General features: G+C 46.4%; 1 protein-coding gene across 3 annotated transcripts in view; it reads left to right on the forward strand.

Moving 5' to 3' along the window:
- LDLRAD3 (low density lipoprotein receptor class A domain containing 3) overlaps window positions 1-24,173 on the forward strand; it is a 220,788-nt gene that overhangs the window by 96,296 nt on the left and 100,319 nt on the right. For all 3 annotated transcript variants that reach the window (XM_027580798.2, XM_027580799.2, XM_027580800.2), the window contains one exon: window positions 9,478-9,603. In XM_027580798.2, coding sequence (XP_027436599.1) covers window positions 9,478-9,603 — 126 coding nt within the window. The remainder of the gene's footprint in view (window positions 1-9,477; window positions 9,604-24,173) is intronic.

Below are 24,173 nucleotides of genomic sequence, written 5' to 3' on the forward strand. Positions count from 1 at the left end.
CCCAAGGCTGCACACCTCCTGTTCTTAGGAAAGAGGAGATGTTTAGAAAGAATTTTCTATCCGACAGTTTTCTGTTGAAGCTGTTGCAGCTAGATGCCTTTTTTCTGTATTTATGTTCCAATGAGCTTGTGATCTTTTGCTCTCTCCGCTCCCCAATATGTATCTCTGAAGCAGCCAATATGGTGTTTGAGGAAGAAATAAAACATCGCGATATCTGATCGATAAAACTTGAGTTCACTTCAGTAGTCACACAGAGTCGAACTGCTGGAACAAGCCAAGGACTTTTTTTGCTCAGGTAGTAATGAATGTGCAAAGGCCTGAATTCCAGGTGTGGATTTAGCTTTCTGGGGTGTTTGTCCTCTGCGTCGGGACCACAATGAAATACCTTTTTTTCTCTCATAGGCTTCTTAGAGAATCCAGGCATATGCTTTTTTTAAAACAGCCTGTTACTTTTTTATAAGGCTCTTTCTGCTTCCTTGCTTCCAACCATGAAGTCATGTTTGACTTTTCAAGGGAATCACGGTTTGACATTTTACAAAATGAACCAAGGGACTGAATATAGTAGCAATTTTAGATCCATTACTTTTTGCGAAGTTTTTAGCCAGTGATGCCACATGTAGGCGTTCACTTTGGGGAAGGGAGAGGGAGCATTGTGCATGTTGATTCAAATTACATGAATTTTGGGGTGCCTGGGTGGCTCAGTTGTTAGGCGTATGCCTTCGGCTCAGGTCATGATCCCAGGGTCCTGGGATCGAGTCCAGGGAGCCCGCTTCTCCCTCTCCTACTCTCCCTGCTTGTGTTCCCTCTCTCGCTGTGTCTCTCTAATGTGTCAAATAAATAAAACCTTTAAAAAAAAATTACATGAATTTTATAATCTGATTTTTTTTCTGATTTATACTTTGGTGTAGATAATTCTCACATCTTTAGTGTGAGCTGCATTGCAGCTAGCTCATGGCACGTTTCTTATGAGAAATAAGTTTTACATTTTTTTAATTAAAGAAAACATACCAGGCACTTTTTACTGATCTGAGAAACAAGTTCATACTGATCCCTTTTCAGTTCTCCCCATACTACATTGTTTCTGCCTCTGGGCCTTTGCACATGCTGTTCCTCCTTCTTGGAACAGCCCCACCAACACTATAAACTTTTCTCTGTAGCAGAGGCGTCTCCAGTGTATCCTTATTCTTTGCAGGTATGACACAGAGTTTGTGAATTAACATTAGTGGAATGAATAAATGAGCAAGGCCTCAGTGTCTAAACAGTACATCGGTTTCCACCGTAGCTATATGTGAAGTGTCTTTGCTGAGGCCTGCTTTCCTTTCAGCAGCCTTTGCTGCTGCCCTCAGACTCACTTTGAGATTCGGTGTCCTCTAGCTCCCCCATCAGAGCACTCATGGCATTGCATGCAGAGTCTCATTGACTTGTCTGTGTCCTTCCTCCACTCTCAGGGAGTATTGTTTGAATCACCACAGAACTGACTCAGTGCCTGACAGATAGCAGGATGCTCAGGAACAGTTTATTTGTCCAGAGGGGGCAGTAGACAGTTTTTGGGCCCTTTATCCCTATTTTGTATTGTGCACAGGTAAAGTGTAAATCCTTAAAATGTGGACAGAACTGGTTGAGGGGTTTTGTAGTTCTAAAAGGGCCTTTTTGCTAGGACAGCAACTATTTGAATATGAGCCCGCAGCTTTTGTATGTAAAGCAGAGTGATTTTGTGTCTTGCACGTGAACATGGAGGAAGAGAGAACCTGTTGAGATGGAGAAAGATTGTCAAGAGGCCCATGGTTTCTCCTATGCTATCTGGGATATGAGTGCTAGAGTTGACGGGGGCTGGTAGCCAGAGGAGACCCTATAGGAGCCCTGTAGCCACAATTCCTGGAGTGGTTGCTGGTCTGTGCCATTGCAACATCAGAAAGAAAGGACTGATGAGGTCATTTGTTCTTGGGGCATAAGATATCAGTAGAATCTGTCAGGTGGGGTGGTTGCATGTGAGTGCTCATTGGAATCCTCTGTGCTTAATACGAATGCAGATTCCCCTAGGGGAGGGGTATCCCTGGAGATTCTTCTGCAGGAGGATCACTGACAACCTTCTTTGTTAAACACTGCCTCACAGGACAGGACATTCTAGAGAAATGTTAGCAAGCAGGACCGTCCTTGGAGTGAGAACCTGCCCTTTGTTGGGCCCTTAGAGGGGATAATGTAGCCTGGGAAAGTTAGCTCAAGGAGCATCTCCTGAAAGGAGGGACACTTTGCATTAGCCCGTGATTAGTGTGTAACCCAGAGAAACCAATTCCAGCAAAGACTGATGCTCTGCACCCGGTGCAAATTTTAAAAGATAAAAAGAAGAGTCATGGTTTCCTTGACTGGATAGGAATGTCCCCTACTTGGCAAAGTAATGAAATACACAGATGTTAAAATGAAGAGAGACAGAGATAAATGGAGAATAATAGAGCACCGGGTGCAGTGAAGGACCAACCTAACATAAACATAGAGGAACTGTAGGATGGTCTCAGTCTGTGTGCTTCTAGGAATATCATTGCCAGCAGGGGAGAATCGGCCTATCTCCCATGGACGATCTGGGGCCGGAGGCTGTTTCTGTGGCCAACTGTGGCCAGAAGACGGTACCAGTTCCTCTGGGAGGAGGCAGTCAATGATCAAAAGGATGCCAAAATGTGAAATATGCGTATCCTGGGACCTAGCAGTTATACCTTCAAGAGATACTGTACAAGTGGGGAGAATAATATATGCATCTATATGTGCATTGTTTATTGAAAACACCCCAAGTATGCATCCGTCATGGGACTTATGGGTGCAGAGATACAGTAAAATTACCTGTAGCCAGTAAAAGTGATAGTGTGGGCCCGTAGTTATCAACATGAAAAGATGTCACGATATATTGGCAAGTGACAAACGCAAGTATTGAATAGCATCGTGTTTCATGGGTGCATTTAAGCAAAGCTATATGCTCAGATTTCTGTGTATTGATTTAGTCAGTAATTATTGAGTAACATGTGCGCCAGGCACTCTTCTGGGCATTGGAGATAGAACAGTGAACAAGACCATGGTCTTTAGCTATTCAGAAGGGAAGTGCTTGGACCAGCAGCATTGACATCACCTGGGAGTCTCAGGAATACAGAATCCCAGGCTCCACTCCAGACCTACTGCATTTTAGTGAGGTCCTAGGGCAATCCATTTGCACACAGTGGTTCTTGAGACCATGCTTCAGGAGCGCGTTTAGCAAAATGGCCACAGTGGCTTTGGCTGGGTGGCAGCAATTTGTGGTAATTTTAACATTGACCTTTGTGCGTTTTCTCTGTAGTTTGAATTTTTCACAGTGAGCTGTGTCATGAGTTTATAAAAGCCAGGGTGGTAATTTTACAGAAGAGCTTAAGGCTCCTGGTTCTTTGGGCTGTCATAGGCACACACTGGCAGGATCTTGGAGCAGGAATTGGAGGCAAGCAGGGGGGTGGAGATTGTAGCTGTTGCTCATTTGGCCAACTACAGACATCTGGAAGAGAGACCCCAGATACCCGTGTTTATGGCTGGAGCGGTTGGCAAAGCCTGAGAGATGCTGCAGGTCTGACGAGTGAGCTCCCGGCTGTTCTGGCTGAACGGAGAGGCTCTGGCATGGTGGCTCTTGTCCGACTCTCATGGAAGGACCACGTGGGGAGGGTCTGGGCTGGTAGCCACAGACGCCACGGTGCCGCATCCTCCAGGACCAGTGAGCAGCCCTGAGCCCTTTTGGGGCTGACTGGGAGCCACAGGCCTGATGCCTGGTCCAGGCTCAGGAGGCTTGGAGAGTTCTCGCCACGTGGTAAAGGGGCTTTCAGCCTCATGGGATCTTGGCCAAATCTGATCCCCCGGGGTGGGATTTGGCAGCGCATGACTCAGTGGCACCCTGCCTCAAGCATATTGTAATTGACAGAGGCTAGACTCGGGGACTGAGAACTGGATTCTAGACCAGTCTGATCCTAAATAGCTGTGTGACTTTGGGCAAGGTTCAGACTGCCTCCTTGGTCCTCAGTTTTCTCCTCTGTGAAAAGTGAGAATTAGTTACTGAACCAAACTGTGCTGCGAGGATTGTGTCTTTGTTCTGCGGGCCTCACCACGTGGCCACACAGGGATGTCTCCTGGTTCCCCTCTAGTCCTGACATAATCCCCAAGTACTGGTCCAAGGACTCTGTGTTGTTTGTCCTGCCTTTTGGAGGCTAAAGTGGCTTTCTGTGGAGGATAAGAGTGAGCAGAGATGATTGCAGATGTGTTTGTGTGCGTCCTCGCTGGCAAAATAAAAAGTTGGCAACTGTTTTAGCCCTTGATGCACCCCCACCTCGTTTTTTTTTGTTTGTTTGTTTTTTAATTTACGGATCCGTGAAAAGCAGAACTGTGACAACCAGGCTCTAACGAGGGAGAGGACACGGATTGGGAAAGAAACCCACCCCCAGGAGAGTGCTGGTTCTTGTCCTCCCACTGGTGAAAGCTGCCTCCTTGGAAAGTTCAGGGAGCAGGTCCTTGAAAAATAGTGAATCCAGGTCATCGGTGGCCTGGAGGCACCCTGCCCACCTTCGTCAGGGCACGAAGTTTCACGTTGAGATGTCCCCCCTTCAGGGAAACGGGGGCCAGGGGAGGACCCATAGCTGCTGTCAGTGGCTGGCTTCTCTCACAGCCTCAGCCAGGTGCTTGGCTGGCCTCCTGTGATCCACCTCACGGGTTGCCTCAGCAGGTGTCTGATGGCGCAGGTATAAATCGTAACAGGACGGCTCCCTCTGACCGAGACCGCAATGGAGCATCGCTGATGAGGCAGCAGGTCTCATTAGTCATTCTTGAAAAGGGATCAGGGGCAGGGCCAAAGAGCTGGTTAATTGAAGGGTAGCTAATTCATTTATAATTATTCATATTCTTCTTCTTCGTCTCCTAAAGCCTAGTCCTTTGGAGCGGGGCTGGGGCTTAGAAATATCTAAAGAGGCAGAGGAGCAGATGAGTCAAGAGCAAGGTTTGAGCCTTGACTCTGTTTATTAGCAGTGTCAAACCCCCTCACCTCTGGACCTCAGCTCTCCTATCTGTGAAACGGGTTTTTGTGAGGAGTAAACAAGGTGATATTTCTAAAACCTAGAGCATAATGCTTAACCCATGGTCAACATTCAGCCAGCTAGCTACTGTTACCCAATCCCACTCTCTTTTATAGGCTCATCTGTGTATTCAGCAAGTATCTCTTACCTGGTGTTGGCACTGTGTGGTACAGCTCCATCGAAAGTGGTGAACGAAAGTATTCAAATGAGTGTATGGTCATTATTCAAACAGCACGGCACAAAGTCACGTCCTTTCCTAGGAAGGAAAAGGAGGAGAAGCAGAAGGAGGGCTAGAGAAACAGAGGGTGGGAGTCCGAGTTTCTGGGTCCACAGTCCAGTGTCTGAGTAAGTGGAGGCATGGGCCCTGCAACCCTGGGAGGGGGACCAGCAGGGTGCATGCAGGTCCTGAGTTGGGACTGTGTATGACAGCTCCTGGAGGAGCAAGGAGGCCCGCGTAGCCAGACAGGGACCCCAGGTGGCTGTGCCCTAGAGAGGTGTCCAGAGCTGCATGATGCTGTGATAGGGGCTTTTAGGCATTGTTAAGCTGTGGTGATGTTGTGAATGGAAGTTTACGGGGAAACAGCTCTCAGATGTCCAAGCCTATAAGCAGCCTATCAGCAGCCCCGAAAGGGTGGCCAGAGCAAGGCCGGCTGGTCCTCTCGTGTGAGCATCCATCGCTGGGTCTTGCCTCTAACCATTGTTACTGTGTTGTTTGCTAAATGATGACTTTCTATTTCCCACATCCCCTCTCTGTTTAACCATTGGAATTCTTCTATAAGGAAAAACTTCCCTTCTTCCCCGTTTACTTATTTATCCAACGATTTATGATGCCGGATGGACTCGCAGATCTTTATTGTATTCTCTGGGGTATAGTCCAAAACTATCATTATTTTGTCACTCAAGTGTCGTAGCTTTGGCCATTGGAGTCAACCTTCAGGTTGACTCTTGTATCCTCCCATGCCTCCATCATATTTTGAGCACTTCTTTCCTCTCTGGCAACACAAGACACTCCAGGTTCATCTTGAATTTCCCCCTGGAATTAACCACTTCTCCAAGGAGCCCTGATTCCCTTTATCAGACAGTGGTATTTAGAAACCAAGATCTGGTGCTGGGTGTGCTCATTTGCTACTGGAGTGTATTGCTTCTCATATTTTTTAGCAGACGGAACTAGAAAATACATGTATGTATGCTGACCCATGCACACACCAGGTCAGTATTTCTCTCTCTTGGGGCGCCTGGGTGACTCAGTCGGTTAAGTGTCTGCCTTCAGCTCAGGTCATGATCCCTGGGGTCCTGGGAGTGAGCCCCACCTGAATCAGACGCCCTGCTCAGCATGGAGTCTGCCTCTCCCTCTCCTCACTGCTTGTGCTCTCTCACGAGCTATTTTCTCTCTCTCTCAAAAAATTAAATCTTTTGAAAAATTCTATAAATATTTGTCTCTTTCTCTCTCTTATCTATCTGTATGTCTCTCTGCCTGTCTATCTATCTATCTTTACAAATCTTGACTTCATACTGATGCCTTTACTTCTAGTCCAAAGCCTCAGGGATCAGTTAGCCTCTCCGCTTTCCTTATTTCTAACTACTTCTTCTGAGAGTGAGAAACCTCGCGGTTATTATTTGCAGTATATTTACTTATTTGTTCAGTCCTAGTACACACAAAGGTAGTTTCAGAACTGCTAATCCATAACCCTGTGACAAATAAAAGTAGAATGCCCTATTTGTGTACAATTCTCTTTTTCCTTAGTCTTATGGAATCCAGGCAAAATAACAGTTTCCCGAGTTACTTAGGCTGGTTCTGTTCTTCCCCACAGCCTTCAGTGTGGTGGGCTTACTCGTCTATAATCCAGTCACGTTCACTTTTGCTGTTTCTATCTTATTTTGAGTGTCTGCACATGTACATCGTGTGGATGATTTTAGTTGTTTACTGTTTGGGTATGTGAAATATTGGGGTTCTAAGAGTCAGAGCTATATAGACTCATCCCGGCAGCCTCGTTCCAATCTCATTTCTCCATTCTTTCCACCCCTTTTCCACCCCCTGTATATAACCAGGCTCTTTAGTTTCTGGTTTGTCCTTCCTGTGTTTCTTCTGCTCAGATGAACCAATCCATGTAGATTTTCTTATATCCCTCTCTTTTGCTCATATAGAGGGTTAAAATATTATAGATACTCTTTTGCACTTTGCTTCCCCCCCCCCAGTTAACAGTATATCCTGGCGATCATTTCGTATCACTTCATAGAGATCTTCCATAATGAGCTTTTTTAACTTTGGCGATCAGGAAAAAAAATTAGCAGCCCAAGAAGTAATTTTTATTTTTATTTTTTTTTAATTTTTTAAATTTATTTATTTGAGAGATAGAGAGAGTACATGGGGGGGGGGAAGGTCAGAGGGAGAAGCAGACTCCCTGCCGAGCAGGGAGCCTGATGCGGGACTCGATCCTGGGACTCCAGGATCATGACCTGAGCCGAAGGCAGTCGCTTAACCAACTGAGCCACCCAGGCGCCCAAGAAGTAATTTTTAAAATTCTATAACTGATGATGACGATGATAAATAGTATAAGTATTACCATTAATTGAGCATTTGCTGTATACCTTGGTCTGTGCTAAGAAGCATTTTGTATAGATTATCTCATTGAGTCCTTCCTAGAGCCCTGGGAGATAGATGTTACCTCCAATTTATTGGTGCGGAAACTGAGACTCACTAATATTTAGAAACTTGCCCAAGTTAATAAAAAGTAGAGCTACAATTTGAACCCAGACACTGTCTCCCAAGTTTGTGCTTTTGAAGAGCACACCAGCACCATTACAGAAGTTCCAGGTTGAAACAAAGTGTTGGGAGTCTTTAAAACCTAGGCACGTCCCAGGCTTTAAAATGCTGTTAATTTTGGATCACGCTTGCCAAAGTTGGCATGTTCCTGATAACAGGAACATGAAGGTAATTTACTACCTGTTTGTTCCCAAGAAATGGCCCTTCCTTCTTGAGGACCATGGGTCCTGTCTCTAAGGCAGGAGATGAGAGGGATGCTAGTCGGGGCCCGCTACCTGGGATGCAGCAATAGATCTGATCTTATACCTCGTAATCACAAGCTAGAGCAGCCGGCGCCATTCCCGGGAAAGCCCATTACCTCGCAGGGCTATTTGGTTAGCAGGACACTGAGTCAAGCCCGAGTTACAGCAGCTTCTGTTAAAACTGTTTGTACAGCAGGAGTGGAAGAAGAATTTCTCTGAGCCGGAGTCTGGCTTCTGTTGTGAGAAGTGACAGACTGGCAGAGAGGCTTGGCTTCTGGAATCTAGCACCAAGGGCCTCACCCTAGTGTCTCATTTTCTAACTGTGTGGCTTTGGGTGAGTCACTTTACCCCTCAAAGCATACCTCTGACATTGGGATAAGAACCACACCCATCCTTGTCAGCGGTCCCCAAGACTGCCCCCAGGCTCAGTGATTTGCTGGGAGGATTCCATGAGCTCTGCATTTGGTCATACAACTTATGATAGCGGAAGGACACAAAACAAAATCAGCAAAGGGAAAAGACAAATGGAGTGAAGGCCAGAGGAAACCAGGATCAAACTTCAAGAGTCCTCTCCCAGTGAAGCGGTACAGGATGCACTTAATTCCCCAGCAGCAAGTTGTGACGGTGTGTGAGAAATATTTTCTCCTGGGGAAGCTCGTTACAGACTCAGTGCCCAGGGTTCTTACTGGGGGCTGGTTACACAGGCACTGTCTGCCCAGCATCTACCACAATCCCAAACTCCCAGAAGAAAAGCAGGTGTTCAGCATAAACTGCACCGTTCGCATAAACAGTTTAGGCACAGGGAGCCGTTTTTAGGAGAGAATGGTGCGAACCTTCCCGAAATCTAAGTTCCCGGAAGTCAGCCACGCGAGGGCCAACCTTGCAAGCAAGCAAGCCTCTTTGCAGGGTAGCCGTCTCAGGCCAGTGGTGTTATTTTTTGCACACCTTGCCACTGGGTGGTTGCTGGGTGGATTGAATGAGAGCATCCACGGAAAGCTCTGGCCATGCTACCTAGAATGGGAAACACTTACTAAATGCAGACAATTTGACAGTCAGAGAATGAATTGTGAATGGTTCCTTAGCACCTTCAGAGTAGGTTGCATCCATCACCCATCTGCTCACCTGTTCGTTCCTTCTTGCAGCACATTCTGGCTGAGCCCTGCTTTGTGCAGGGGCCGTGTAAACACAGCAGGATTAGCCACCGCCTTCCTCGAGGATGCTGCGTGCAGGCTCCCAGTTTGGCTGGGCATTGACAGTGGGTGGTGGGTGGTAAGAGATCTTTGGGGACTAAAAGGGAAATGTGAAGGGACCCCTTTGCATGCTCAGTTGGTGGGATGGGTATGCCAGGGGTCAGAAAATGTAAGCTCCTCATGACCTTCTCTTTGTCCTGTTTTGCCTCCTATAGCCAAGGCTAAGTCCAAATGCGGCCCGACGTTCTTCCCTTGCGCCAGTGGCATCCACTGCATCATTGGCCGCTTCCAGTGCAATGGGTTTGAGGACTGTCCTGACGGCAGCGACGAAGAGAACTGCAGTAAGTACCAGGAGCACCCGGCCACCCTCCCTTGTTCATTCCTCTGGGCCCGGTGCCTCAGGCGCCGCCCCTCTCCTCCCTGTGCTCCTCACTCCCGTGGGCTCGGGTGTCTTCTCTCCTTACCCGCATCCTGCTCTTCACTTCTTCCTTGTGCAAACATGTAAGCGCTCAGCTCCCATTTCGCGGGGACTCTACAAAGTGCTCTGGGCCTGGGCCATACTTTGTTTTCTGCTCTGACAGTAGCTTTGCAGGTGCAGGTGTGTGGTCCTCATCAACAGATAAGGCATCTGAAGCGTCGGGACGTCAGGGAGCTCAGCCAGGGTCACACAGGTCACGAGGGGCAGAGTCGTTTCTCTGCTCCTTCGCCCCCTCCTCTGATGGACTGTCCCACTCAACAGCCTGGGGTGATGTGCTGGTTTTCCTTCCCACTTTGAAAGATTTTTAAAAAGATGTTGAAAGATGTTTAAAAAGATGTTTAAAAAGATTTTTATATATATCAGAAGAAAATATTTTTGAAAAAAATGCCCATATAGTATAGAAAGCTAAAGATCTCCTTGTCTTGTGACTGCCCCGATTCCTTTTCCTTGTTGTATAATATTCCAAGGCACTACACAGACAGACACACGCCCCCTCCCCTCTTATCAGTCTTGGTGTGGAGCTCCCACTCCATGGCCCGGAGACACACAGTCCCTCCCTGGCCAGCATCTCTGTGTCCAAAACCACTTCACGCACAGCAGTGTCAGTGACCTTCTGGCTTCTCTTCCCCGGGACCTTTTGTGCCGGATCAGCTCTCCCAGCAAACGGCTTTGGAACTTGCAAAATATAAAAAAGCATAAAGAGGAAAATGAAACGGCCCAGAATGACACCTGGTTCAGATTGTGGGCTTTTTTGTGCCACGCCTTTCTCTGTCTCTCTGCCTGCCTCCCTCTCTCCCTCTGTGTATGTATGCATGTATGTATACGTGTATACACACATATATGTTGTTCATTAGGATTGTTGTCGTTATTCATATAATTGTTATTTATGTTATTAATTTTTTTTCAAAACATGTTGTAATGACTTCAGTGATGGCTTTGAGAAACTGACTTTCCCTTACCCTGTTGGTTCTGGTATAAGCCTCTGAAGAGGAGGGGGACCAGGTCCCCTGTTATTTATGCCTTTGCAGGGAATAGTTGTCGCTGTGCCCATGCAGTGGGGACATGAGGAGTATAGTGTATAACTCTCCCGTGTGCCTTCTCCTTTTGCCTCATTTCATCTTCTGGGTCCCAGATGGCAGAGATATGGCTAGATTGCTGAATGGAGAGTAGAGTAGCAGAAACCCACCTTAGCAGGAGGAGGCAGGCACTCACTAGGTAGCAGCCTGATTGAGCAGAATGACTCTGGAGCTGAAAAGCCTGGCCCCAGGTTTGTGTTCTGCCCTGATTAAGCTGGGTTGGCTGTGCTTTATAATCTCCTTGCGGAGTGGTGTCCTCGTCTCATGAATTGGGGACGCCAAGAGCCTGCTTCCTGGGTTGTTGTGGCAATTAGATGAGGTAGTACCTGAAAAGCGTTCAGTGTGGTGGCTGGCAAGGGGTAATTGATTTTGAAAACCCCTAGTGACTTAAAACGAAGCTGTGAGTGATGAAGGGGGAGACCCTATTTACTAGCATTTCGCCTTTGGCTTAGGATGTCCAAGGATGTACTTGTTTTATATATTTCACTAAGTCCTTTAGTAAGTGTGTATCAGCTTGATCTTAGCTTCCTGCTGTCCATGGGGATCTTATAATCTAAGGGGGGAATTATATATATGTATATATATATATATATTCATTGTACATACTAGAGAATAATTCAATGGCAATAAAAAGCAAGTGTGATACATTCTAGTACACACGTTCTAAATGATTGTGCCATTCTGCATATTCTCTGCCATATTAAAGACCCTGTATGATTTAAATGTTTGGATATTGGTCTTTAATTGTCTAAATGACTTAATTATATCCATTCCAAATTCAGTCATTGGGGATTAAGCCAGCATTTCCCTCTGGCGTATCTAACATCTAAAAATAACGGGTTCTAATTCACTATTTTGAAACTGGTAAATAAAAGGAGAGAATCCAGCATTTATCCTCCTTTTTCTAGATGTTTTGTACTTGTGAGTAATTAAATAGCCAACAGATAGGAAAGGGTTTTTTTTTTTTTAATTGAAGAATACCAACTAACATCAAAGAATAAGAGGATTTGAGTATCCGTTCTGTAACCCTGGTGAAGAAACGGATCATCTGTGGCTCCTGAAAGCATTAGATGAAAAATTGATGGGGAGCTTTATAAGGTATGGATGGGGCTGACCATGCCTGGGACCAGCCATCCATCTGTTCACTGACAGCTCTGGATTAACACTCTACCACTTCAAGTAGAATGTAGAAACCCTGTCACTCGATCTCTTTACGTTCTGGTCATCTGAGATAGTATGTCTCCATACATTCAGAACCCAAAAAGGCAATATTTTCAGTTTTGCTTTCAAGTCTCAAATGCATTTTAAAGAACTCCAGCGGAGAAGAACAGTCTGTTATTCTCTTTACCCAGAGACTTGCCATTTGGTTGCTCCTCCTTCGTTCTTGAGGTTCCAAGTCTCCTTCTGGTATCATTTCGTTTCCCACTGAAGCCTTTCTTTTAGCCACTCTTTTGAAGCCGGTCTGGTGGTGACACATCCCCTTAGTCTCCCTTCATCCGATAGTGTCACGATTTCACCTTCATTCCTGAAGGATATTTTTACTGCATATAGAATTCTGGGTTGATAGCTCTTTTTTAAAACGCTTTAAAAATGCCATGCCCTTCTTCTGGCTTCTGTGGTTTCCTATGAGAAATTTGCAGCCATGCAAATGGTTTCCCCATAGAAAATGTATCATTTTTCTGGCTGCTTTGAAGATTTTTTTTTTTTCTCCCAGTCTAGCTCTCAGCAGTTAGAGTATAACCTGTCTGGCTGTGGGGATTTCTTTGAGTTTATTCTGTGTCTGTATTCTCTTTGAATCTGTAAGTTTTCATCTTTTGCTGTACTTAGGACCTTTTCAGCTGTTCTTTCTTCAGATTGTTTTCAAGCACTCTGTGTCCTTATGGGATTCGGATAACAACTTTGGATCTTTTGTGATTGTGCCCCAGGTTCCTGAGGCTCTGTTCAGTTTTTAATCAATTTTTTCCTTTCAGTGTTCAGGTTGGATAATTCCTATTAGCCTTTTGTCAGGTTTACTTTTTTTCCTGTCCTCTCCAATTTGCTTTGAGCCCATACAGGGTGGTCTTTTTTTTGTTTGTTTGTTTTTTGTTTTTTAAATTTCAGTTACTGTATTTCTTAGTTCTAAAGTTTCCTTTTGGTTCTTTATATCTTATGGGTTCTTTGCTGAGACCTCCTATTTTCCATTCGTGTCAAAAGTTTGTGTGATTGCTGGCTTGTTGGAGTCTTTCTGGAATAGCTGCTTTAACGCCTTTGTCACATAATTCCAACATCTGTCTTATTCTGGCATTGGTGTCTGTTGATTATCTATTCCCGTGAGAATGGAGATTTTCCTGATTTTTTGCAAGGCAAGTAATTTTGGATTATATTCTGGATATTTTGATGATGATGTATGACACTCTGGGTTTTGTTTCAATCCTACAGAGAATGTTAATGTTTTTGTTTTAGTAAGCAGATGACCCCGTTGGGTCAGGCCCCGAATTCCTAACAGCCCCTCGGTGGGCTGTGGTTGTTTTTGTAGTGCTGTTTGGATCCGTGGTACCTCTGCACCTACTCTGGTCAGTCTGAGACCTGGGCAGTGGTCTGTGAGTTTGGTTCTCAAAGTCTTGGGTGTGCTGATTAGGACCAGATCCACGCACATGCCACCTGGGGATCTGCCTAGAAGTTCATAAATAACTTCATGGACTCCCGCTCCACGATCTCTCTGATCCTTTCCAGTTTCCTGGGACTCTGATTGGGGAGGGAGGGAATAGTAAACCTACCACCACTTCAGCAATAATTCGAGTTTTGGTCTTCTTCCTCAGTTGGGCTGCTCTGGTTTACTTCGTAGAATCTAAAAGAACCGTTGTATTTGTCCAAGTATGTGGCTAGGTTTTTATTCCAGCTGCGTTCAGGGAGAGAGCCAGGGTGGGTGTCATGAGTGCATCTGACCCAGAACTGGAACCTCTCACAAGTCAGTCTGAGCCTCACAAGAAAAGAGACAGCCAGATGTTGTTTGCCTTTGGATGTGAGCTAGCAGGAACACACATCATCACTGTGAGGTGTTTCTGCCTCTACTTCCAACCTGAATCTGATTGAGCCTCTAAATCTTCCCTAGTCAGTTCTGGCTGCCATAACAGAAGGCCACGGATTAGGTGACTTAAACAGAAACTTACTTCTCTTAGTCCTGGAAGACCCACATGCAGAGTACCATCATGGCTGGGTTCTTGGTGTGGGCCCTCTTCCTGTTGATGTCCTCATTTGGCCTTCCTTGGTGCTCACACACACACAGGGAAGTCCCTTGGCTGCTCATCTCAATAAGGGCCCTGATCCCATCAGGAGAGCACCACCTTCATGACCTCATCTTACCCCAGGCTCCTCCCAAAGCCCTCCCCTCCCCAAGACCATCCCATTTATTAGGGGTTAGGGTTTCAGCATATGAACTCTGGAGGACACAACATGCACTCTGTAACACCATCCATTAAGTCATGGGAAATTCAGGGACAGGGAACATGTTGGCGGCCCCCTGGGGGACAGACTGCCAGATCCAGAATGTGGGAGATTTTGCAGGATTCCCATTTCATCCATTAATACATTCTAAGAAAAATTACAGGAAGAGGGAACCTACAGACTGAGGGGGACTGAGAGACCAATCAGTCGAATGCCACGTACCAATTTTCTTTCAATCCCGACTCCAGCAAACCAACTGTTAAAACACACACACACACACTCACACACACACACACACACAAATTGAATTAATTGGGAAAATGTGAATTGTGGTTGTATATTTGATGATGTTAAGGCATCATTGTTAGTTTCCTAAAGTGTGAGAATTATTTTTTTTTTTATGAGAGACAAGTGGGGGGAAATGTGTGTGCATGCACAGAGAGATGGGTGGAGGGAGAGAATCTCAAGCAGACTCCACAATGAGCGCAGAGCCTGATGAAGGGCTCAGTCCCAGGACCCCGAGATCATGACCTGAGCTGCCAAACCAAGAGTCAGATGATTAACCAACAGAGCCACCTGGTGCCCTGATACTCTGTTTATTATTTTTAAAAAGTCCTTATAGATAAAGATATGTATGTACATGTACATATATAATATTTAATACCATATTAGATATTTATAATAATAATAAATATAATAAGGAAGTATATAAAGACGAAATCACAGGGGTAAGGGATGGGGGTAGAAGTGAAATAAAATCGTCAGCGAGTTGATAATTTTTAAAGCCAGGTGATCGGAACATGGGGGTTCACTATGCCAGCCTCTCTTTTTAGATATTTGAAATTTTCTGTAATAAAATAGTAAAAAGAAATAAAGATAAAAGAGAGGTTTTGTTGGGTTATGTCTTGACTTTTCGTAAATAACCGGAGAGGTTTTTTTTTAGATTATATTTATTTATTTGTGAAAGAGAGAGAGAGTGAGCTAGCGAGCGAGAGAGTAGGAGCGGGGGTGGGGGGATGCAGAGGGAGAAGCAGGTTCCCCGCTGAGCAGGGAGCCCGATTCGGGGCTCCATCCCAAGACCGTGGGATCATGACCTGAGCCGAAGGCAGACACTAACCGACTGAGCCCCCCAGGCATCCCAGGAGAGTCCTGTTTTTAAAGAACTTTGTTTCTATGGACACATTTTCCCACCTTTTGCATTCATCAGCTCAGGAGTGAAGATAAGCAAGAACCAGGATTTCCTCTTAGAGGCTCACATGCTGAGATTTTACCCCTTCGCTTTTTGTCCTCCCTCCCGTGGTTGCGTTCAGCACCTTCTTCTCCCCTGTGCTCAGACGTCCTTGGCTGGACGTGGGACATGGGCTCGGCTGGCCACACAGCCCTGACCTGGGGCCTCGTTTGGTGAGGATGGAGACTTCTGCCCAGAACCAAGATGGCAGGATGGCCTGGGTGATCTCCATGGACCACTGATTCAGGCTAAGGAGCTCCTGCTCTTGCTTTCAGTGTAGCTGTGCCCAGAAGAACCACCATGTCCTAGACTGTGTTTCTTCCACTGCTGACGAATTCTTGCCTGTCCCCCTGAACAGCTGCCTGGTTTTGCCAGTGTACCTGCGGTCTTTGTTCACAGAGCCCCTCAGTGCTGCCTTATTCCCAAAGCTCTATTCGTGTTAGCCAGATTAGATGCTGCATTTCCTCGGTGGCGCCCTCAAAGAGTCGGGCCTGCATTGGATGAGCTGGGGGAGAGGAGGGGTTACAGTAGGGGGGACCCTTCCACCCAGTGCTCCAAAGCCCCCTCATCAATGTCTCCTTAAAGACTCCTTCCTTCTGCTTAAATGACCTGCTTCCTTAGGGAAACACCCCTGGTTTGCCAGGGCTGGGCTGGCTCATTCTCCTGTGTGTGTTCACACACCATCTTGGGCCTTCTCTAGACAGATGCCACCGGGAAAGAGAGGCCTGCCCTGAGCTCCCTATAAAGAAATAACTCCTTTCCTCCCGTCTCCTTCCGCTGCCTCACTGTCCTTAGTACTGCTTTGTGTTTATTCTGTCTTCCCTGCCACTCTGTGACCTCCTGAGATGGTATTGTTGTCAGGTTCACAGCTGTATTCCCAGGGCCAAGTGTGCAGTCTGTCTCAAGCCTTAGCATGCAATAAATATATGTGGACTAAACTGCACTTCTCGTGCTTTATCTTCAATGCATATTGACCTGCCCTGTCTCCCCATTAGAATGTAAGCTCTTTAAGAATACAGACTGGGTTTTCTTTTATCCCTTGTGCCTGGTAGAGTGCTTTATTTAAAAGGAAGAGTCAATAGTTAATTTCTCTTGAATGCGTGGGCCAAGCAGCTAATCGGACAAAGGGTTAAAGCAGGAAGACAGGCAGCCAGGATGTATTCCTAACATGTGGATGTCTTGATCCTCTTCTGCGGTCTCAGAGGTATACCCAGAGGGCATATTTAAGCTATACATTGTTCATTAAACCCAGCTCCTACCTTTCAGATTCTCATCTTCTCTCCACAGTTTCTATGCCAGGCCTGTGCAAGATACTGCAAAGGATATAGAGAAGGGTCACATACAGGACGCTGGCATTGTTGAGATTACACTCAAGCAAGGGAGACAAAAATACTCACACCCAAATAATTATAATACGGGGTTGGCTGTTGGGAGTGCTGTGGGATCCAGTGATGGGGGAGATGATATCCTTCTGGGCTCATCAGAGGGAGCTGTTGAAGGAGATGGACCTAGGTGGGTGGGTACCACTAGAAATTGGCGTTACAGTTCCATGGGGGATTTTCAGGCTGAGGGCCCAGGCAGAGGCTGGGGGGTATGCAAACTGCAGGGTATAGAAGCCACCTGGTGGATGATTGCTGAGCACTCACTGTACATACGGCACATTTCTGTATCCTTTGCATGTACAATTTCATTTTAGGTTGGTAATATTATTACTCCCCACCTCTTTTTAAAAGATTTTATTTATTTACTTGAGAGAGAGAGTGAATGCACACAAGCAGGAAGGAAGGGGAGAGGGAGAAGCAGACTCCTTGCTGAGCAGGGAGCCCGATGTGGGTCTCTATCCCAGGACCCCGGGATCATGATCTGAGCTGAAGGCAGATGCTTAACCGACTGAGCCACCCAAGTGCCCCTGGAGATTGTATTTTATACCCAATGAGGAGCAGGTGAACCTGAGCCAGGTGCAGGGTGAGGAGAGGGAAAAGGTCAAACGTGGTTGGATCCTGAAGAGCTGGGACATGGTGGTCCCTTTAATAGGAATGGAGTCACAAGAAGAGCAAGAGAGGGGAGGCTGTCCATTTCAGACATGCAGGGTGTGAGGTGAGGGGGTATTCAGGCCACAGTGTCCACAGGGCGTCAGGGGAGTGATGTTTATTGCAAGGGGAAAGGTCTGGGAAGCCATCCACGGGAAGGCGGTGGTTGAAGCAGTGGACTTGGATAAAAGGCAGCTGTGGGTGTTGGACAGGAGGTGGGCATGTCCAGGAAGGCTTCAGAGGGAGGAGGAAACAAGCTGTCATCAGCAGTGAATCAGAGTTCTGCCACTGGCTGGCACCCAGTGGACTCGAGAAGGGTTTTGAAAATTCAAATCCTCTGAGCCCTTAGAGACTCAGCAGGATTGAGGACTCAGCCTCCTGCATCTTGCCCGGAGTGGTGAGCCTTTCCCTGCCGGCAGAGACTCAGAAGAGGTGCTAGCTCCAGAACGTGGCCACACTGGCCCAGTGGGCTTGCTGGGAAGGGCCGTGTGGAGCAGGCCCTGAAAGGAAGGCAAGAACTCGCAGCTGGCTGCACCCAGGCTGCCTCTTTGAAGGTCGAGGCTACAAGCATTTTCCCGCACAAAGGGAGTAGGGCTTGGTAATGGGACAGATGATTTGCAAAGGGGCTTGAGGCCCTCCATCCTGGCACAGAGGAAGGCTCCGGGCAGCTCCATCTCCCCCAGCTGCCTGGTTTCCAGGGAAATTGGAGCTGGAAAGCAAAGCTCTCCCTGGAGGCCATGAGGTTGGGATGCTCAGTGAGGAAGTGAGCAGTAACTGCCAGGGGATGGGGAGCAGATGGGAAGCAAGGAAGCTGGTGATGAGGAGTTTCTCATTGATGTGTTTGATGAAGAACCCTTTGAGGTGGAAGAGGGGCCAGCTTCACAGACTTTAAATGGATTAAAGGCGACATTTCCTACATCCTGCTAGAGACAGATTGCTTCATTTCCTGTCTTGAAGCCGGTCAGTTGCTTTTGGGCAACCGCAGTGGGCCCTGGATCCTTCTCCTTCAGATGTGGTTGAAGTAAATGCTGCCAGTTGAATTAACCACGGAGCTTAACCTTAACTCCTTCCTCTCTCCCCGCTGTCAGGGGGAGACGAGATCTCTTTCCTGAGTATTGTGGGCTGGGAAACAGATCCTCAGATCCCTGTGTTTGTTGTGCTAATAATAACTGAGGAGCTTTGGAGTCTGCTGTTGAGCTTTTGAAATCGACTCTACAGACAATTTTCTCCATCCTTGTTGAGATAAATAGTGTTCCTCTTTCTAGTTAACTGAGTAAAGTAATACATTTCTCGGTGACTGGTAAACCTTCCCAAGGACAAAGAAAACATACATTTGGAGCGCATTAAATGTTGCTAGACAATACTGAGACATAACATCCTAATGTAGGAAGCATCTTCTGCTCGGTTTATGAGCTCTCCATCGAGCAGTTATTCCTTTAGGGTCCCGGGTAGGGTTCCATGGGACCATGGGAGCCTGTAAGACTCTACCCCTGTCCGCCCAGAGCCTCCAGGGTTGGTCCGCCATCGTCCCATGCACGCTCACCCTGAAGTTTGGCTGAGCCTGGTCGACAGGTGCAGAGGCCCTGGAAAAAATATAGTGAAACTTCGGGGCGGGGGGGGAGTTGCTCCTCTGGTTAAGTGAGTTTGCCCAATAACTGGAAGTGTTTATTCCTTGGAGGACCATGGTTGACAGGGATCCCTCTGTGATGTGTTGCATCCCAGTTTATTCAGTGTTTACCTTCATTGGCGACAGAGCAGGGCCCTTCTTAGGAATGTTAATTTTTAGACAGGGCTGTAATACAGGGTTGCTTTTGGCTCCTTTTGGAACTTTCTGGTCTCTTTTGAAACTATCTTAGGCTTCTCTGCTTTTGGAATTCTTAAGGCAGCTTTTTATAGCTTTTCTGTCTCCTGCCATAGTTGTCTGCTTTTATTTCTTGCCGGCGGTTCATCTGCGAAAGGCAGGCAACATCTCTTCTCCCTTCTAATTTGCTGTGGCCTTGGCAATGCGAACGCAAGCCTTGTTGGAATTTATATAGGTGGAGAATCAATAGATCCTGAGGGAGGTGAAGCCTTGAGGGCCCCTCCAGGAGGAAGCTCACGGCCCTTTGAAGGGCATGCACATTTCCTTTTTCTCTTGCTCACTGCTGGGTTTGGGGATGTTCCTGTAGCCTCCTCTGCCTCTGTTTCTCTGCCCTCCAGTTGGGTGGTGGTGAGGATATGCTGTTTTACGAGGGGCCGTCGATAAGGAGGAACGCCAGATGTGGGTGAGTGCCAGCATGGGCCTGTGTTGTGTGAGCAACTTGGCCATCTAAGTGTGGAAGATACTAAAAACAGGTGTTTGTGGGCCAGAGGGCATTTTGTGAGGGAAGAGTAATGGAAAAGGAAAGCAAGTGATCCCTGAAACATTTCTGCCAGACAAGACACTTCAAAATTTCTAGTGCAATCTTTCAAACGTACTGAAAAGGCAAAGTAGAATTAAATGAACACCTGTGGCCCCAACACCCTGGTTTTTTTAAAAGGTTGTGTTTATTTATTTGACTCAAGAACGAGAGAGCACAAGCAGCAGGAACAGTAGAGGGAGAGGGAGAAGCAGGCTCCCTACTCCACAGGGAGCCCTACGTGGGGCTCGATCCCAGGACCCTGGGATCATGACCTGAGCTGAAGGCAGATAGATGCCTAACTGACTGAGCCACCCAGGTGCTCCCCACAAATGCTGTTTTAAAAATCACATTACCGGGGTGCCTGGGTGGCTCAGTTGGTTGAGTGGCTGACTTGATTTCTGCTCAGGTCATGATCTCGGGGTCGCAAGATCGAGCCCCATGTCAGGTTCTGCACTCAGCAGGGAGTCTGCTCTGCAGGACTGCGGGAGATTCTCTCTCTCTCTCTCTCTGCCCCTCCCTCCGCTCACTCGCTCTCTCTCACAAATAAATAAATAAATCTTTTTAAAAAAATCACATTGCCTATTGTCATATTATTATAACTATATCGTATTTAACAATCTATTTTATTATCAATAATGTATTATAATAATGATATAACTATGACTATACCTAATAATACTGTATTGTATACTTGAAAGTTGCTGAGAGAGTAGATCTTAAAAGTTCTCATCACAAGAAAAAAAATCTGTAACTGTGTGCTGATGTATGTCAACTAGACTTATTGTGGTGATCATTTTACAATGTATATAAATCTTAAATCATTATTTTGTACACCTGAAACTAATTTAATGTTATATGCCAGTTTTACCTCAATTAAAAAAAAACCATGTTTCCATTTTGCCTTATTTGCTTTAGATTTTTAAAATAAAATGTTACCAGATATCATTAGAAGTTCACAGTATATACCCCTTCCCGGATTCTCTCCTTTTCCCCTCTCTCTAGAGGCATCTACTGTCCTGAACTTACTTTGCTCCCACACTACCATATTTGTGATATTTATCCATCTTGACTTTGGGGGCTTTTTTTTTTTTTTTTTTGGTTGATTGACTTTTTACTACTGTCTATCAGGGGTTGGCAAACTATGGCTCCTGGGTCAAATTTGACCTACCACCTGTTTTTATAAGTAAAGTTTTAGTGGGACACAGCCATGCCCTCTGTTTATGGATTTTCTATGGCTGCTTTGCATTACAACGGCAGAAGTGGAGTAGTCCTGACAGAGACAAAGGCAGAATGGTTAGCAAAGCCTTAGGTATTTATGAACTGGCCCTTTATAGAAAAAGTTAGCCACCTGCTGTTGTAGAATTCTGTTGTACCAATGTAGCACGTTGTACCTATTCTCTTGTGGGTGAACGTTTGGGTCATTTCTCATTTTTCTATTTTACAAACAGTGCTTCAGTAGACATTTTTGTGTTTTCAGGATTCTCCCTGGAGTGTGTAGCTGGAAGTGAAATTGCTGGGCTGGAGAGCATGGGCACCTTTTTATTGGATATTACTAAATTGGTCTCTGAGGTCGATCTAGCAGTTTGCACTCGCACTGGTGGTCTCCGAGACCTTCTCTCCCTCCACATCCTTGCCAACAGCCTGGTATTTTAAGACCTTAAGTTTGGCCAGTGTGCTGTGATCAAAGTGGTGCTTCATCACCGATGACAGCCAACATTTTTTCCGGTTGTTATGGACCATTTGCCATTCCTCTTGTGGCAGTTGCCTGATCGCATCCTTTGCCCGTTTTCCTGCTGAGTTGTTTGTCTTTTTCCTCTTGTGTTGTGAGAGATCTTTATATAACCTGGCTACTAGTCCGCTTGGTTATATGCATTAAAGCCAGTCTGTGACTTGGTTTTCAGTCAGTCTGGATTCTTTATTGGAACTGTGTTTTAAGGTATCGTCAATATTAGTTCATCTGATGTGTGTGTGATCTGTCGATACACGTCCATGCACACACACATATATGTAATGTATACGTGTGAACATATGTGCATGTGCGCACACAGATGACTTCTTTTCCATGCGTGAGTTTGTAGGGTTGAAAGGGTGTGAGGCTGAAGAAAAGTAAGTAGATGCCAGCCCTGTCAGCAAGGTTGATTCAGCACAGATCCCCCACCAGGGTGTTCACGTACTCGTGCAGCCGCCCCATGTTGGAGCAATTAGAGCGCCTTTCCGAGGCTGTCTGTCGGAGTGAGCTGATTGCTCCTGACACTTTGGCTGCAAACACATGACCCACAAGGTCCCAGGGAAGCTGAAGGCCACCACCACGGGATGCCAAAGGGTTTGGAGGGCTGCCTTGGACAGAAACCAAACGTGATTTGTGGTTTGAGCTTCCCCATTTTGGTTTTGGCTGAAATCAGACCTTGGTTTCATTCTGATCAAGTTGAACTGTCCTCTGGCCCACAGCAATTGAAATAATTAAAACTTATATTTTCAGGCCAGACTACTTTTGGGTGACTTTACACTGATCCATTATCTTTTTTAAAACCGAGAGCACTGGCTTCTTCCATTCCTCTGCCTCCTCTGACCTTTCAGGTCAAACTTTCTGAGTTAAATAGTTAAAGATATTAAAAAAGAAAAAAACCAAAAACCTCTGCAGTCCTTTGGGGTTTATGAAGCCCTGTGAAGTCTTCAGCTCTCGCAGCCTTAATCTGTGTGTATTTTAACAATAGCTCAGATGTAATACAAATGCCATCTTGCAGTTGAGGTCCACCAAGGGACATCACAGCTGACTTGCCCCTGTTACCATTGCAATCCCCGTGCTGGGCCTGGCACCCCGATCTGGTGCTCTTCCTACCATGTGTAATACAGGTGTGGGCTCAGTTCGTTCCCCAACATCCAGTATGTCCCCTCCTCATCATCTCCAGTATGGCCTTTGCTGGGAGGGCCACGCTCACGGGACCGAGACAGACATAACTAGGGGAGCATGTCTAACCCTCCCTGAGCATGTGCTGTGAGTCAGCTTTTGCACTGCACGTTTGCTCACATGTCATCTCATTTGATGGGCAAATTAATGCTCTAAGCAGGGCTGGCTTCATGGGGCCTGTCACCTGCATAGTTATACAGGGCCCAGCTCAGCTTGGAAGGGGCCCTTCTTGAATTTTTAATTTTTGAACAGCTGACCCTACATTTTCAGTTTGCACTGGGCCCCACAACTTGTATAGCCAGTCCCATCTACAGGCAAAGACACCAAGGCTCAAAGAGGTGAAATGATTTGCTCAGGATTACACAGCTCATAACCGGCAGAGCTGGGATTGCACTGATTTCTACTTTGCTACTTCATTTATTGAAAATAGAGCTCTGGAATGAGCCTTATTTGAATTGCACTGCAGGGAACAGGGGAACAAGTTAAATTGTGCTGTGGAAATACTGATCTTCTGTGGAGATCTGCTTGTGTATTGTTAAGTAGCTTTGCGTTGACCTCCCACTGGCCAGTTGCCACCCTCTTCCTTGAGGGGAGTGACCATAGACCTATCATTTCTTTTGAGGTTCTGGAAGTGCCTAGAACAAGGACCCTCACAGGGGTGCTGCTCAGGCTGACCAAGTAGGTTAATGGGCTTCTTTGATTGAAAAGAATTGGAGACCACTGAGTTTACTGTGGTGAGCCATAAAGATACCTGAGGGATTAAGATGCCAGTCCATAGTTATAGAACCAGAGGAATCCAACACAGCTCTTGGACCACCAGATCATCCCATCACTCCCTGGGTAGCAGAGGTTCACAGATTCCCTGACTCAGCTCCTCCTTCTGGCTTTGCTTCTCTGTGTGTCTTATGGTACCAACCATTTCACGTGTGACTCTCCCAGGAGATTCAGGTTTTGCCTCAGGCCCTTCAGAAGCACCTAGAGGTTAACCATGTGGAGTGAGGCATTGCCTTCTGGCCACATTGGTATGGTTACAGAGCACTGCCTGGTGACTTGGGCGAAGGAGCTTTTAGAATGCAGCAGGGTAAATCTTACCCTGTCCCACTCATTGGCTGGCCAGTTTCCCAGGATGGTCCTTGAGTCAGCCATCTTAGGTGATGAGCTCACTGCTTCCTGAGCAGGACACACTCCTGGCAGGAGAAGGTTCTTGGGGTTCCCGTGAACTCACTGCTTCCTGAGCAGGACACACTGTGGCTAGAGAAAGTTCTTGGGGTTCCTGTGAGTTCACTGCTTCTTGAGCAGGACAGACTTCTGGCTGGAGAAGGTTCTCAGGGTTCTCGTTAGCTCACTGCTTCCTGAGCAGGACACACTCCCGGGAGGAGAAGGTTCT

Source organism: Zalophus californianus, chromosome 11 (assembly GCF_009762305.2).
Source record: "Zalophus californianus isolate mZalCal1 chromosome 11, mZalCal1.pri.v2, whole genome shotgun sequence".
In the NCBI taxonomy this organism is placed as follows: Eukaryota; Metazoa; Chordata; class Mammalia; order Carnivora; family Otariidae; genus Zalophus; species Zalophus californianus.